Source organism: Pan troglodytes, chromosome 16, assembly GCF_028858775.2.
Source record: "Pan troglodytes isolate AG18354 chromosome 16, NHGRI_mPanTro3-v2.0_pri, whole genome shotgun sequence".
In the NCBI taxonomy this organism is placed as follows: Eukaryota; Metazoa; Chordata; class Mammalia; order Primates; family Hominidae; genus Pan; species Pan troglodytes.
Genome location: NC_072414.2, coordinates 12,646,413 through 12,662,540, shown reverse-complemented (window position 1 = coordinate 12,662,540; position 16,128 = coordinate 12,646,413). Strand labels below are relative to the sequence as shown.

The 16,128-nt window shown below is 39.9% G+C and overlaps 1 protein-coding gene across 1 annotated transcript in view; it reads right to left on the bottom strand.

Moving 5' to 3' along the window:
- Positions 1-263: 263 nt before the first annotated feature.
- The window catches only part of LOC104004591 (POTE ankyrin domain family member I), a 119,015-nt gene continuing 103,150 nt past the window's right edge, over positions 264-16,128 (bottom strand). The window contains 6 exon segments of the mRNA XM_063794612.1: positions 264-921; positions 1,628-4,851; positions 4,853-5,086; positions 6,594-6,609; positions 6,611-6,712; positions 15,324-15,490. Of these exon segments, the coding sequence (XP_063650682.1) occupies positions 3,757-4,851; positions 4,853-5,086; positions 6,594-6,609; positions 6,611-6,712; positions 15,324-15,490 (1,614 nt within the window). The 3' untranslated portion in view covers positions 264-921; positions 1,628-3,756.

Below are 16,128 nucleotides of genomic sequence, written 5' to 3'. Positions count from 1 at the left end.
AAGCTGGAAAAAACTTACACTCACCTTCCCTGTCAGAAGCAAGCTGAAACTCAGGAAAGGAGATGCCTGCTCTCCATCATCATGGAAGCAGGAAAACTTGCCTTCCTTGTTGGAAATGAGTAAAACTTCAGAAAAGGAGTTGTACAGCAAAATCAACCTTACATCTCAACCAAATTTTGGGAGATCAGGGACTCTCTGCAGGGGAGAAGCTCCACAACCTCAGCAAATTATCCTATTGGTTTGGGCAATGAAAACAGCCCAGGTTGGTATCAAGCAATGAGATTTATCAAAGGTCAGGACCACCTTTGTAATGTCCTTCTCTTTTTTTATCTTTATTCGTATAGTCTGTTTTGTCAGAAAGTAGGAGTGCAACACCTGCTTTTTTCTGTTTTTCCATTTGCTTGAAATATTTTTCTCCATTCCTTTATTTTGAGCCTATGTATGCCACTGCATGTGAGATGGGTTTCTTGAAGACAGCATACTCCAGTGGGTCTTGGTTCTTTATCCAGCTTGCCCCGTGTCTTTCAATGGGAGCATTTAGCCCATTTACATTTAAGGTTAGTAATGGTATGTGTGGATTTTATCCTGTCGTCATGCTGTCAGCTGGTTATTTTGCAGACTTAACGTATGTGGTTGGTTTTTAGCATCACTGGACTGCGTACTTCACTGCGTTTTTGTAGAGGCTGGTGATGGTTTATTCTTTCCATATTTAGTGCTTCCTTCAGGAGCTTTTGTAAGGTAGATCTGGTGATATTGAATTCCCTCAGCATTTGCTTGTCTGGAAAGGATCTTATTTCTCCTTCACTTATGATGCCTAATTTTGCTGGACATGAAATTACGGGCTGAAATTTCTTTTCTTTAATGGCAGTTGATGTGGGTTGGACTCCTGTGTGCTGTCAGTGCAAGTAAAGCAAAATCCACCTGTGTAAACACACACAGCAAAGTGATGTAGGAAGTTTCCATATAAGGGGCTGCAGTATGGAGAGGTAATGTGCAGGCTGGTGCGTGGCCATACGGGCCACCTTGCTGCAGCTCTCCACTGATATGGTATGCTCCACTAGCACAGAAACTATGGTGTGGGCATCTGAGAGTGCCCTGTAAGCAGGTGCGGCCAGGCTGGGGCCCTGGGAGAGGCAAGCAGACTAAGGAGTGCTGAGATCAGACCAGCCCCATCTCATGTGCAAGACTGCCCAGCCTCTAAAGATCAGGTCTCAGAGGAGAACTCTCAAAAGTGAATCTCCAGCACAGCACAGCTGCTCTACACAATCGTGGCTAGACTTCTTTTTTAAGCAAGTCCCCTTTTTTAAAAGGGGAACTCTCAGACCTGATGTCTGCTGGGCAATCTTGCACATGAGATGTGGCTGGTCTGACCTCAGCATTCCTAAAGTGTTGGGATAAAGTGTCTCACAAGGGCAAGTGGAGCCTAGAGAGATAGCTGTCCCTGCCCTCTGGGCTCCACATCACCTGACTTGATGCTCCACCACTTTGCTTGTCTCCTGGGTGCTCCATCCCAGAGACATGTGAGTTAGCAATCACTTAGTGTAATCAGCCCAGGATGGAGGGTCTGTGCTGTGGGCCCAAGCCAGGGTTCCCTGTCTGGTGATGAGTAGTGGAGTGTGTGTGGTACCTGTGGGAGATGGATTGGCTTGTTCTTCGGGTCAACTGCAGCTTATTGGAGGTGTTGATATGGCACTTAGGGTCTTTGCTCCCTTGATATATCTTCTGAGGATAGCAAGGGCAGTTCACTGCAAAGGCAGTGGCAGAAAGGATTTCATTTGCTCCTGGAAGCTCTGTCCAAGGAACTGCTGAGTTGCTACTGGCTTGATAGCTCCAGTGGTGGGCTGGCTAGAGACACAGGCCAGGAGGATCTGCCCATCAAGTACAGAGTCCGGCCACTTTTCTGAAGGGCTGCTGTGGTATGCTGGGGGTCCCCTCAAGTCCCTAATTGACTCGTATTTTCCAGGGAAGATGATAGCCTACCCCTTCCTCTGGGAGCTCTGTACCACTGAGGTACGAACCTGTTGCCAATCTGAACACACCAATAAGATGTGGCTGGAGGCAAGTTGAGAAGTCTTACCTAGTCAGGAGGAATAAGAACAGGGACTTGCTTAAAGAAAAAGTCTGGCCACGTTTTTATAGAGCAGCTGTGCTGTGCTGGGGGTTCACTTCAGCCCCTGGCTACCTCAGACACTCTGAAGCCCTAAGGCTGAAATGGCTGGGTCACCCAAACAGCAAAGATGACAATCTGGTCCTCCCCCTGGGAGCTCTGACTCAGGGAGGCCTGAGACCTCTGTCGGCCAGAAAACAGCAGTCAAGGTAGCCAGAGACCTTGGTTGAAAGACTTCACCCACTGACTAGAAATGTGGTCGGGGACTGACTTAAACAAGAGTCTGGCCATGTTTTTGTAGCGTGGCTGTGCTGTGCTGAGGCACCTCTTCTACCCCTTGTCAGCTTGGGCTCTCCAAAGCCTGCAGGCCAGAACGGCTAGTCACCCAAACAGCAAAGGTGGTGGCCTGCCCCTCTCTCCAGGAGCTCTGTCCCAGGAACATTTCAAATTTCCATTGGCCAAGGGATGCTGGTGGGGGTAGCTGGAGGCCCCAGTTGGGAGGTCCTGTCCAGTGAGGTGGAACAGGATCAGGGGCCTGCTTACAGAAGCAGTCTGGCCATGATTTGGTAAAGCAGCTATGCTGTGCTGTGGGATCTCTTCTTTCCCTGGTCGGTTTGTACTCTCCAAAACCCTCAGGCTGGAATGACTAAGTTGCCCGAACGGGAAAGATGGCGGCCTGCCCCATCTTTTCTCTCAGAGTTTTATCTTGTTTCATGGAACTTAATTTTTAGCCTGTTGATTTTACTGTCTCCATTAGACTTGTTGAGAAAGAATCTGTAATCTTTTAGGTTAGACAAATGAGAATTCATTGTCTTCTGTAAATAAACCTGTTCATGTCTTGTTCTCTGGAAAGAAGTCTCTTTCAGATCTCTGACTTTGGTCACAATCATGTAGAGCAGTAGCCAGTCTACAATGATGTAATTGAATTTCCATTTCCAGTGTTTCGTCATTGTGTCTTACATTGTCCAGTTCAGAACTGAGCATTTTATTCTCAGTTGTCAACATGCTAAGCTGTCCACTGTACAGAAATACTGTTTTTGTTAATGTTTCCTCATTGAATTTTTTTTAAGGTGTGCACTTTTTTCCAACTCTCCTTAAGTCAGAGTACAGGTAAGCCCTGGCTGCCTCCAGCCACTCTCAGGGAGACCAAAAGCCTTCATACACCCCAAGTTGGGGTACAAAAAAGGGGGGCTGCAAAGGCTGATCATTCTAAATAAAACAAAATTAAAAAGTATTTAGGCAAAGATTCAAAAAATTTTGCATTACGTAATTTGCATGAAAGCAATGCCATCACCTCCCCTGTGTGAATTAGGGAGAGGACTGGGCCATTCTCCTTAGAGAGAAGTGGGGTGGCTTTTAGCAGGGCAAGGGGCTTCCTGAAACAATGCATTTCACAATATTTGGAATGACTATTGAAAAGAAAAACAATGTACGATCAAAGTCCTCAGCCACATTGTAGAACTTTTGGGGAAGCTCACCCCAACCAACTGCTCTCGCCTTCACCATTCCAGTTTTTAAATCCTGAGTCAAGCCAATAAAAAACAAAACAAAAAAATGAAATAAGAAAACAAAGCCATGCCAATCTCATGTTGTTTTCTGCGGTTTGGTTTTGTCAAGAAAGGGTGTAATGCAACTAAGTCAGCGTCCACCTAGAAGCATTTGCGGTGGACAATGGAGGGGCCTGACTCATCATACTCCTGCTTGCTGATCCACATCTGCTGGAAGGTGGACAGCGAGGCCAGGACGGAGCCACCGACCCACACGGAGTACTTGCGCTTGGGAGGAGCAACAATCTTGATCTTCATCGTGCTAGGCGCCAGGGCAGCGATCTCCTTCTGCATCCTGTGGGCAATGCCAGGGTACATGGTGGTGCCACCAGACAGCACTGTGTTGGTGTACAGGTCTTTGTGGATGTCCACATCAGACTTCATGATAGAGTTGAAGGTAGTTTCGTGGATGCCACAGGATTCCATGCCCAGGAAGCAAGGCTGGAAGAGCACCTCGGGGCAGCAGAACCGCTCGTTGCTAATGGTGATGACCTGGCCGTCGGGCAGCTTGTAGCTCTTCTCTAGGGAGGAGCTGGAGGCCGCTGTGGCCATCTCCTGCTCGAAGTCCAGGGCAACATAGCACAGCTTCTCTTTGATGTCACACACGATTTCCCGCTCGGCCATGGTGGTGAACCTATAGCCACGCTCGGTGAGGATCTTCATGAGGTAGTCAGTCAGGTCCCGGACAGCCAGGTCCAGGTGCAGGGTGGCATGGGGGAGGGCATTCCCCTCATAGATGGGCACAGTGTGGGTGACCCCGTCACCAGAGTCCATCACAATGCCAGTAGTACGGCCAGAAGTGTACAAGGACAGCACGGCTTGGATGGCCACGTAGATGGCTGGGGTGTTGAAGGTCTCAAACATGATCTGGGTCATCTTCTCGTGGTTGGCCTTGGGGTTCAGGGGTGCCTCGGTCAGCAGGATGGGGTGCTCCTCGGGAGCCACACGCAGCTCGTTGTAGAAGGTGTGGTGCCAGATCTTCTCCATGTCGTCCCAGTTGGTGATGATGCCGTGCTCCATGGGGTACTTCAGGGTCAGGATGCCTCTCTTGCTCTGGGCCTCATTGCCCACATAGGACTCCATCTGACGCATGCCCCCCATCATGCTCTGGTGCCTGGGGCACCCCACGATGGAAGGGAAGACAGCCCGGGGGGCATCATCACCTGCAAAGCCGGCCTTGCACATGCCAGAGCCGTTTGTCAATGACGAGCACGGCGGTATCATCATCCATGGTGAGCTCATTCAATTGTAGACCCTTTAAAAGATTATCATTCTTTTTTTCCACACTTTCAATTTCCTCCAAATATTTCTTTTCTCTTAGCTGGCTCTGATGTTTCATTATGTCTAGTTCCAGTCTTAGCATGACAATTTCTTCCTGCAACGTACTGTTTTCATGCAAGAGGTCTTTTTCTTTCTTATAACTAAGAGAAAGCTAAGTAAACAAAGGGAACTTTTAGTTAGCACTCAATAGTTTGATATATCATGATTTCTTCTGAAATTAAAAAATAACATCTGTATTTGTATAATGAAAGAATCCCCACAGTGGATATTTAACTGGAAAAAACTGGACAAAACCTCAAACCTAACAGAGTGTAAATTCCTCTAGTGATTTATTTTTCATAGTCTTTAAATAAAGATTTAAACTTTTAGGAGTCTGCTCCTGAATTCCTAAAAGTTTAAATATTTATTTAAAGACTATGAAAAATAAATCACTAGAGGATTTTTAAGAATCTCAGAATTAAAAAAGCCTTTCTCTGAGTTACAAAAAACCCAGAGGCATAAAATATAAGATTAATACATTTGACTATATTTTTAAGATTAGGTTTATACTCTGATATCTAACCTATCAACCACACCATCCTAAGAGCCTTAGCTATGCATATATTTGGACAGAAGCAATTTCTCAAAGTTCTTTAAGTTTCTTTTACTGAAGAACATTTTACCAATATTCTACATTTCTAATATTTTTATACTCAGTTATAAGAATTATATTTATTTATAACTTAAATCTAAGCACTGTACCCTTCTACACTGTACACATCTGTATCTAAGCATTGCACTCCTACATACAAAACTGAACTCATTTAAGATCGTGATTCTTAAAAGGAGAAGTCAAAAAATATATACAAGATGCAGGGTTTTCCCCAGGTCTGCTGACGCTACTTCTAGTGATCCTCCACAAAACCACAGTTACTTCTGTGGTGTAAATATATAAATACAAAAGAAGCCTTTTGTTTCAAAATATGAATGGTAAGTAAGATACAACTTATAGAGATTTTCTTAGAAATCATGAGATTCTTTGCCATTGTGATAACTTTTATTTCCTCTTTATAATGTTTGAAACAGTAGTAACTGTGAAATAGGGGAAATATACTCAACTATTTCTCTAGGAACAGAATACTTATCAATAAATTATCACTAAATGTGTATCATGGCATGTCATTGTTTTCAAACCTCTTTACATTGAAATGAGAAATTACTTGGAGCAAAGTGTTCCTCTCCACAAAAGTAAGGATGATGACATCCACAATTTGGCCTCTGACCCAACTATATATTTCCTACTCTCCTATCAGTGAAAACAATCAATTGACTTCTCTATTAACATTTTTTAAAAAAACTAATGTCCAAAAACTAGAAAAGTTGTTTTTAGTAGCAAAACTTATTTTTGATATGGAAAGATCATCAATTCTTATGAAAAATATCAAATGCTTCTCCTTTGGATTGAGGCCATTGTGAAGGTCACTACTCAACTGTTGCAGGCAAATGGAGTTGAATTAAGAACATGGCTTTATCCTATATGTACAGATATACATACATGACAAAGGATATATAGAATATATACACACATATATATGACTTAAAAATCCTTTGTATATCCAAAATACATAGTTTTTAAAAAATATATACACATATAAAAACATTTGAAAATAACTAAATACCTCAGAATTCATTTTCAGCCACTTCTATCTGCTTTTCTTCATGAATCAGAATCTCATCTGGTAATATTCCAGTGTTCTGTTCTTCAGAAAGTTGCTTCTGAGTATCATTCTGTTCATCACTAGAAAAAAATTTAATTTTCATGAAATACTGGAGGTGTCCCCAAAATGATCTACAGGGCAAGACGGCGCCATCAGATGTCATTCACACAATGTATATCTGCACATTATTCCAAGACAAGGCAAAGGGGTCTCACATCTGTTAACCGAGTATCCCCAACCATGCTGGCACCAGGGACTGGGTTTGCGGAAGATAATTTTTCCAGGAACCTGAGGTTTGTGATGGTTCCAGGATGATTCAAGTACATTACATTCATTGTGCACTTTATTTCTATTATTATTAATATATAATGAAATAATTATATAACTCACCAAAATGTAGAATCAGTGGGAGCCCTGAGCTTGCTTTCCAGTGACTAGATGGTCCCGTCTGGGGGTGATGGGAGATGGTAACAGATCATAAAGGCATTTGATTCACATAAGGAGTGAACAACCTATATCCCCTGCATGAGCAACTTACAACAGGGTTCAGGTCACACTCTTAGGATGATCTAATGCCACCGCTGATCTGACAGGAGGAGCAGCTCTGGTGGTAATGTGAGCGACAGAGAGTGGCTGCAAACAGATGAAGCTTTGCTTGCTCACCTGCCTCTAACTTCCTGCTGTGTGGCCCAGGTCCTAACAGGCCAGGGACTGGTACTGGTCTATGGCCTATAACTCATACTTTCTATGTTTATTTTTTGGAAACATTTTCCACTTATATTCTTGATTCCTATGTATTTTATAAACAACTTAGAAATTCCTTTTAGAACAAGACAGGGTCTAATATTATGTTTTTAACATAGGACTTTGAAATAATTTTATCTGTGTATGAGAGAGAGATGTGAAATAAACTCATTGTTAAGCACTTTCCATTTTACTTTTATTTCATGCATATTAAGAATAAAACTGGGAAGTTCTAGGCAAAGCAATTGGGCAAGAGAAATAAAGGGCATCCAAATTGGAAAAGAGGAAGTCAAACTATCTCTTCACCAATGATATTACCTTATACCTAGAAAACCCTGAAGACTCCTACAAAACACTCCTAGATTTGATAAATGAATTCAGTAAAGTCTCAGAGGTTACAAAATGAATGAATACCAATCAGTAGCACCACTACACACCAACTACGACCAAGCTGAGAGTTCATATCAACAATCCAATCCCTTTTACAGTGGCTGCAAAAAAGTGTGAAATACCTAGGAATATACTTAATGAAAAAGGTGAGTGATCTATATAAAGATAACTGGAAAACACCACCAAAGAAAATAACAGATGACACAAACAAATGAAAATACATCCTATGTTCATGGACTGAAAGAACTGATATAGTGAAAATGACCATAGTGCCCAAAGCAGTCTACATATTCGATACAATTCCTACCAAAGTACCAACATCATTCTTCACAGAATTATTTTAAAATGCTGACATTCATGTAGGACCACAAAAGAGCCTGAATAGCAACAGACATACCAAGCAAAAGGAACAAATATGTTGGCATCACATTACCTGACTTCAAATTATACTCTAAGGCCACAGTAACAGAAACAGCGTGGTACTGGTATAAAAACAGATACATAGATCAACGGAACAGAACAGACAACTCAGAAATAAAGCCGCTACAACCAAGTGATCTCTGAGCAAGCATACAAAAACATACACTGGAGAAAGTACAGGTTATTCAGTAAATAGTGCTGGGAAAAAAAGTGAGCCACATGTGGAAGAATGAAACTGGATCTCTATCTCTCAACATATACAAAAATTAATTCAAGATGGATGAAAGGCCTAAACCTAAGACCTGAAAACATTGGCCTAGGCAAAGAATTGATGATGAAGACCTTAAAGCAAATGCAACAAAAATGAAAATAAATAAGACCTAATTAAACTAAAAAGCTTCAGCACAGCAAAAGAAATAATCATCAGAGTAAACCAACAACCTATACAATGGGAAGAAAATTTGAAAATTATGAATCTAACAAAGGACTAATATCTATAACCTACAAGAAACTCAAACAAATCAACAGGAAAAACACAAATATTTCCATTAGAATGTGGCCAAATTACATGAATAGTCATTTCTCAAAAGAAGATGTACAAACGGTAAACAAGCATATAAAAACATGCAAAATATCTCGAATCATCAGGAAAATGCACAATAAAACGACAGTGAGATATCACCTCGCTGCAGCCAGAATGGCCACTATTAGAAAACAAAAAACAACAGATGTTGGTGTGGATGTGGTGAAAAGACAACAGTGATACACTGCTGGTGGGAATGCAAATTCATACAAATCTATGGACAACAGTATGGAGAGTTCTCAAAGAACTAAAAATAGATCCTACCATTTTATCCAGCATTCTCATTTCCGGATAGCTACACAAAATAAAAGAAATCGTACTCTCAAAAAGACACCCGCACACATATGTTTACTGCAGCACAATTCACAATATGCAAAGATATGGAATCAGCCAGTGTCCATCAACTGATGAGTGGAATAAAGAAAATGGAGATATATACAAATATATATGTCACATCACATGTATGTATCACATATATGTATGTGTGTATATACACTCACACATATACATATGTACATACCCGAGACTGGGTAATTCATACACATACATACCTGAGACTGGATAATTCATAAAGGAAAGAGGATTAATTGATTCACAGTTATGCATGGCTGGGGAGGCCTCAGGAAACTTAACAACCATGGTAGAAGGTGAAGGGGAACCAGGAACCTTCTTCATAAGGCGGCAGGAGAGAGAGAATGGAAGGGGAAAGAGCCCCTTATGAAACCGTCAGCTCTTGTGAGAACTCACTCACTATCACAAGAACAGCATGGAGGAAACCGACCCCATGAGCCAATCACCTCCCAGCTGGTCTTTCCTCAACACCTGGGAATTACAATTTGACATGAGATTTGCATAGAAACACAAAGCCAAACTATTGGGGGGGGGTATCCTTATTTTTAAAATATCTAAATGTCATTATTTATAATTCAAAATAGTAATTTTTATTAGTTATGATTTTGTTTGAAAATAGAATGATCTGATAAATTTTCTTCACTTTAAACCTATTCAGTCAAAATATATAAAAAGCTAGATTTGCCAGCAGAATATTGTAACTATGTTTTAATGAGATAAAAATGTATAACAACATCACTATTATTGTACAGAGAAAAAAGTGAACATAAAAAGGAATTTAAAAAGACAATATGACTATCATATACATACATGAACTGACAGACTAAAATCTCCTACTGGAGATTATGTTAGGACTTGAGCAAAAGCTTCTAAAAATACCAAAAACAAACACAAAACAATTATTTTTAAGAAATAAATTATACAGAGAACTCTTTTGGTTAAGACGATGTATCAAAAAAAAATCTTCGTGAGAGCTATTATTAACCAAGTCATCATAACCAAAACTTTAAATCCACAATTCTGAAATATTAAGAAGTTTCATTTTGAACATAGTTAATGGAAGGCAACTTTTGAACAGAAAATTTCTGTTTAAAGTGGACTCAAACTTAGGAAAGAATTGACCTGTAGCCATGGTAACAAGAAGCCACCCAGAGCCAGTTCAAAATCTAGTCAATCGATCAATGACCACTGGCCTTGCTCACCAACCAATATCAATGTGAGCAGCTTGCTTCTGAAAGACAGCCAAGCAGCAACAGCTGCTCCATCAGAATAGACAGTGCCTGACCAGTACAGTCTTACTATCCGAAGCAAAAGATTCCAACTGTCTTTTTATTTCAAATACCAAAGGTCTATAATCCCTTGGAAAGAATTTGTGAGTCCATTACATTTACCACCCTAATATTTTTTTAACTAAAATACCAGTGGCCGGACATGGTGGCTTACGCCTGTAATCCACCCAGCACTTTGTGAGGATAAGGTGGGTGGATTGCCTGAGGTCAGGAGTTCGAGACCAGCCTGACCAACAGGGTGAAACCCCGTCTCTACTAAAAATACGAAAATTAGCCGGGCATCATGGCACGCGCCTGTAATCCCATCTCTTCAGGTGGCTGAGGCAGGAGAATCACTTGAACCCAGGAGGCGGAGGTTGCAGTGAGCCGAGGTCACGCCACTGCACTGCAGCCTGGGTGACAGAGCGAGACTCTATCTCTAAATAAATAAAATACCAGTAAAGTTTGCAATTCCTCTGACTCATTTTACCATAATTGCAATTATCATGATTATCAGTAAAAGAATAGTGAATAACCACAATATTGGACTTTTCTCCCTAAGTGAAAAAATATTAATATAAAGAATGTAGCTTATAAAAAGCCAAAAGAATTTTTAAAATACATATAATTACCAGGCAAAATTGTTAAAATGAACCCTGTCAAGCATTTTTTAAGTGAGAATCAATCAAACAATATAGCCAGGATAAACTCCATTCATTCATTTAATACTTATTTATTAGGTAGCTACGTCTGATAGGCTAGGCCTTTTTCTAAGAAGTAAGGATATGGTAATGAACAATAAAAACCCTATTCATGAGAGTGAGATAAACACACAATAACAACAGACAGATAAGGCAAAATATACAGTACATTAGAGGAGAAAAACTAAAGCAGGAAAATGAAATGTTTACCTGTTTGATGGGAAGGGTCGTGGGAAAGTTGGGATGGCCAGAAAAGTCCTTGATGAGAAAGAGGATTTTTCTTTAATACAAAGAAACTTTTATTTGTACATCAAAGACTCTAAAAAATGATGATGTTAACAGAGTTGATGTCAAGACACAAATAGGTTTGAAGTTAGAGATGATAAATCACTGTTTCATTGAACCTTCCCTCAATTACGTTAGAGAGAATCCCTGGTATGCTCCCAATTGAATCTTAAGCCTGATGCGTCCTGGTGATACAATCGTAATTCCTTTCTGTTAGTCCTCATTATCTCTTTTTCTTTTTCTTCATTTTTCTCTGGACTAGGAATTGTGCTGGTACATGGTTCTTCCTCTGAAAGTGGTTATTCCTTAATGTGTTTCTTTTTACCCTTTTTCTTCTTCTTAGAAAGGGGATTTTAAGTAAAAAACTGAAGTAATGGAAACAGTAAGCTAGAAGAATATCTGGGGAAAAAGCATTCCAGACACAGGGAACTGCTAAGTGCAGAGGTGTGACTGGAGTTTTTAAGCACTAGAGATAGGTAAGGAATAGCAAGAAGTTCAGTGTGGCTGAAACAGAGCAAAAGAGATAAGAAACAGAAGTTTAAGCAGGAGAGATAACATGCCAGATGGTTGACTGCCTTTTAGTTATTAGGAGGAACTCTGACACATACTCAGCGTGAAATGGGAGGCAATCAGAAGGGCTTGGGCAGGGGAATGACACAATTTGACTTATGTTTTAAATACACCCACTGAGTTAAGAATTGATGAAAGGGGAAGTTTTTAAAAACCAGGACTATCAATTCCCAGTCTATGACACTCATCTAGACGGCAGATGATGGTGGCTCAGATGTACAAGATATGACTGGCTTCTGGACATATTCTTCAGGTAGACCTGACGAGATTTACTGAGAGATTAGATGTGAAGTGTCAAGAGAGAGAGAAAGATGAGTCTAGAATGACACCGAGGTTTTTGGCAGAGCAACTGGAAGAGTTGCCATTAACCAAAGTAGGAAAGACTACATGAGGTGTAGATTTCAGGAAGGCCATCAGTAGCCCAATTTTGGATCTGACAAGTGTGTGATACCCAACAGCTAATCAAATAACTATTTATTAGGTAGCTACGTCTGATACGCTAGGCCTGTCAAGTAGCCAGGCTGATACAGAGATCTGGAATTAAGGAGTGAGATCTGAGTTGGAGACATGCATTTGGAAATCACTAGCATATATACAGTAGAAAAAGTCATGAAGGGCCAGGCACTGTGGCTCAGGCCTGTAATCCCAACACTTCGTGAGGCCAAGGCGGGCAGATCACCTGACATCAGGAGTTTGAGATCAGCCTGGCCAACATGGGGAAACCCTGTCACTACTAAAAATACAAAAATTAGCCAGGTATGGTGTCACACACATGTAATCCCAGCTACTCAGGAGGCTGAGGCAGGAGAAGCGCTGGAAGCCAGGAGGCAGAGGTTGCAATGAGCCAAGATCATGCCAATGAACACGAGCCTAGGGGACAAAGCCAGACTTCATCTTAAAAAAATAAAAAAAAGTCATGAGAAAGAAGATTGAGGACGGAGCCATGAGAAACAACAATGTCCAAAAGGAGAAAGATGAGGAGGAGCAAACAAAACAGACCATGATGAATGGACTAGAAAGGCAGGAGTAAAAGCCTGAGGGAGTGAGGTCCTGAAAGACAAGTGAAGACGCCGTTAGGGAGAAGATGCCCTCCATTGGCTCAAATATTGCTGACAGATTAAATAAAATGAGGTGTAAGAAAAAATGCATAGATTTATTTACAGAAAAAAGTAGTGATAACCTCGAGAAAAACAACTCTGGAGGAGTACTGAAATTGAAGACTTACTGGCATTGAGATCAAGAGTGAATGGAAAGAAAATTTGAGCTCGTGAGTGTAGACAGTTACTTAAGGGACAACATACTTAACACTCATGACTGAGAATGATGTAATTTTCGTCCACAGTCATGGAAAAGTGATAGACAAGAAATAGTTTCCAAATTTTACATAACAGGTGGAGGTTTCAAATGCTATGTAACAATTATATATTTCAAAGGTTATAAAAATTATACACATGTGGCATTAAATGCCAGACCAAGGTTTTAAAGGCCCCTTGAACATTTCTAGATTACATAAGCTGATTATCATTTTGTTCATGCTTATACATAAACACCAAGAAATACTAAAGGTCTCAACAAGAATATTTCTTGCTTGATAAAAATCAGCCAATTCTAGGACAGTTGACACTCATCAAATATACAAAGTAATTGATCACAGTAAAATACTGAGTTCTATTAACAGGAATAAAGTGAGAGAAATGCAGAAAATAATCTTCTTTTATAAATGAAGTTTTTAAAATTATATGAAGTCACTGTGGAAAAATATGGTGAGGTGAATACTCAAATATATCCTTTTCTCAAAGGAAAGTTAATGTCACCCATGCAGGACACTTTTACATGTAAGAGTCAATGCATTAGCAGCCCCTTCCTTTGAGCACAAGGGTCAGCAAATAAGCACCTGTGGGCCAAATCCAGCCCACTGACTGTTTTTGTAAGTCAAGTATCCTGGAACACAGCCATGCTTATTCACTTTACAGTCCATAGTGTCAATTAGCTGGGTGTGATGTTGCACACCTGTGGTCCCAGCTAGTAGAGAGGCTGAGGTGGGAGGATCACTAGAGCCCAGAAAGTCGAGGCTGCAGTGATCACACAACCATGATCACACAACTGCACTCCAGCCTGGGAAACAGAGCCAGACCCTGTCTCAAGAAAATAAATATATGTAGTCCACAAAGCCTAAAATATTTACTAATTGGTTCTTTGCAGAAAAAGCTGGCCAACTCTTGGTTTAGTAGATCAAAGATCTTTGATGTATTTTAATAAAAGTTTTACCCAATACACTGAAATGTTTATATTAAATATAGATCCCCATGTACAATCCCTTGGCAATATTCAGACTGAGGGTCCAATATTTCAGCACTCAGGCACTGACAACAAAAATTTAATAATTAGCAATCTTGTTGCTAACAAGTTACAGTGTCAATGTAGCATGTAGCTTCCATTTCCAACACAGCAGATATTACAAGAATTTTAACAAGAACTCTTAAGATGTGTCATCAAACTAAATGCTTTAAATACATTTTATCTGTGAAATAATCAGTATACCCTAGATCTAACCTCATTTTTCAAAAATGGTTGCATAATACATTATTTTGGGGGTATGGAAATTGAGCTATTTCCTATTGATAAGGAAGTAGACTAGCTCCAAATTTTTAATATAATAATGCTATAATATATGTCCTTATATGTAAGTATGTATGTAACATATCTACACAAATATCCTTTACATGTATTATACATCCTTACTCTGTTATATATCTGTGTGTGTGTGAATATGCTACTAAATTAATGTTCAAAATGTATTTACCAACAGTGTATGAAATGTCTTTTTCAGTGAAACCATTTCCCTTGCAGCAACACAAATGGAGCTGGAGGCCATTATCCTAAGCAAACTAATGCAGGAACAGAAAATCAAATGCCACATATTCTTACTCATTAGTGGGAACTAAACATGAGAACTCATGGACACAAAGAGGAGAATAACAGACACTGGGGCCTACTTGAGGGTGGAGCGTGGCAGGAGGGAGACGACCAAAAAACTACCTTTCGAGTATTTTGCTTATTATGTGGCTGATGAAATAATCTGTACCCCAAACCTCCATGATACAGTTTACCTATATAATAAACCTGCACATGTACCCTGAAGCTAAAATAAAAGTTCACTGAAAAGAAAAGAAAATGTCTTTTCCCTCACATTTGCCAATACTGGCTATTTTTCAAATAAATTAATGACTGGAAAAAATGGTAACTCATTGTTTACTGATTTTCATTTTTCTGATTAACAGGCAAGGCTGAATATCCTAGTAAAAGTATAAAATTTGTTCATCATGAATTAGATTGACAGCATATAGTTATCTCCTGTTCAATGTTGCCACAGACTTACCTGTGATACTGTTCACTCTCAGTGTCAGGAAATTGCTGGCTTTCAGGTGTTCTGCTTTTCCTTGGTGGAATTACTCCATCATCACCATTGCCAGCAGTGGCACCGTTAGTCAGGTTTTCTGGGAATCCCATATGAGTACTTCCGTGCTTCTTCATTTCTTCTTCAACCTTGAATGAAAGTTTGATATTAAGGATAGTTATCCCTTTATTGAATAGAAAGAATATTTTTCATTGATTTTATCACTTGACCAGTTTATCATTATTTTAGTCATTAAAAACATTTCACTCTTAAATTGGATCATATACACAGAACTATTACCATATAATTTTAAGATGCACTTATCATATCACTAATATATCACAGAAATTTTTGTAAAGTTTGCTTCATTTCTGTTTCAATGAGTAAAACAGAATTTTCCAAAATTCAAAAAGGGCCCTCCTCTATTTTGTGCTTTTATTCTCAATCACTCTTCAGAATCTTATATATGTATTTACCCCCATTTGACTGGTGGGAACACATACATAAAAAGACAAAGATGCAAAATGTGTCTTCATCCCTCTTTACCACCTAGATTTTACATTAAACAGTCATTTTAGAGGATGAGACATCATGGGGCTTCAGGAATAGAAAGGAAGATTGCCCTTTTCTGCACTAAGATATTCTTCTCCCCCACTGCCTTTGAGCATTCTTTTTTCATTAGGTTCCTAGGATATCAAAAACACGAAGGTGCTCACTGAAACATGGGAACCAAAGTTTCCCACAATATAAGGAGCAGAGTGAAACTGCTGAGGTACAATCATGGAAT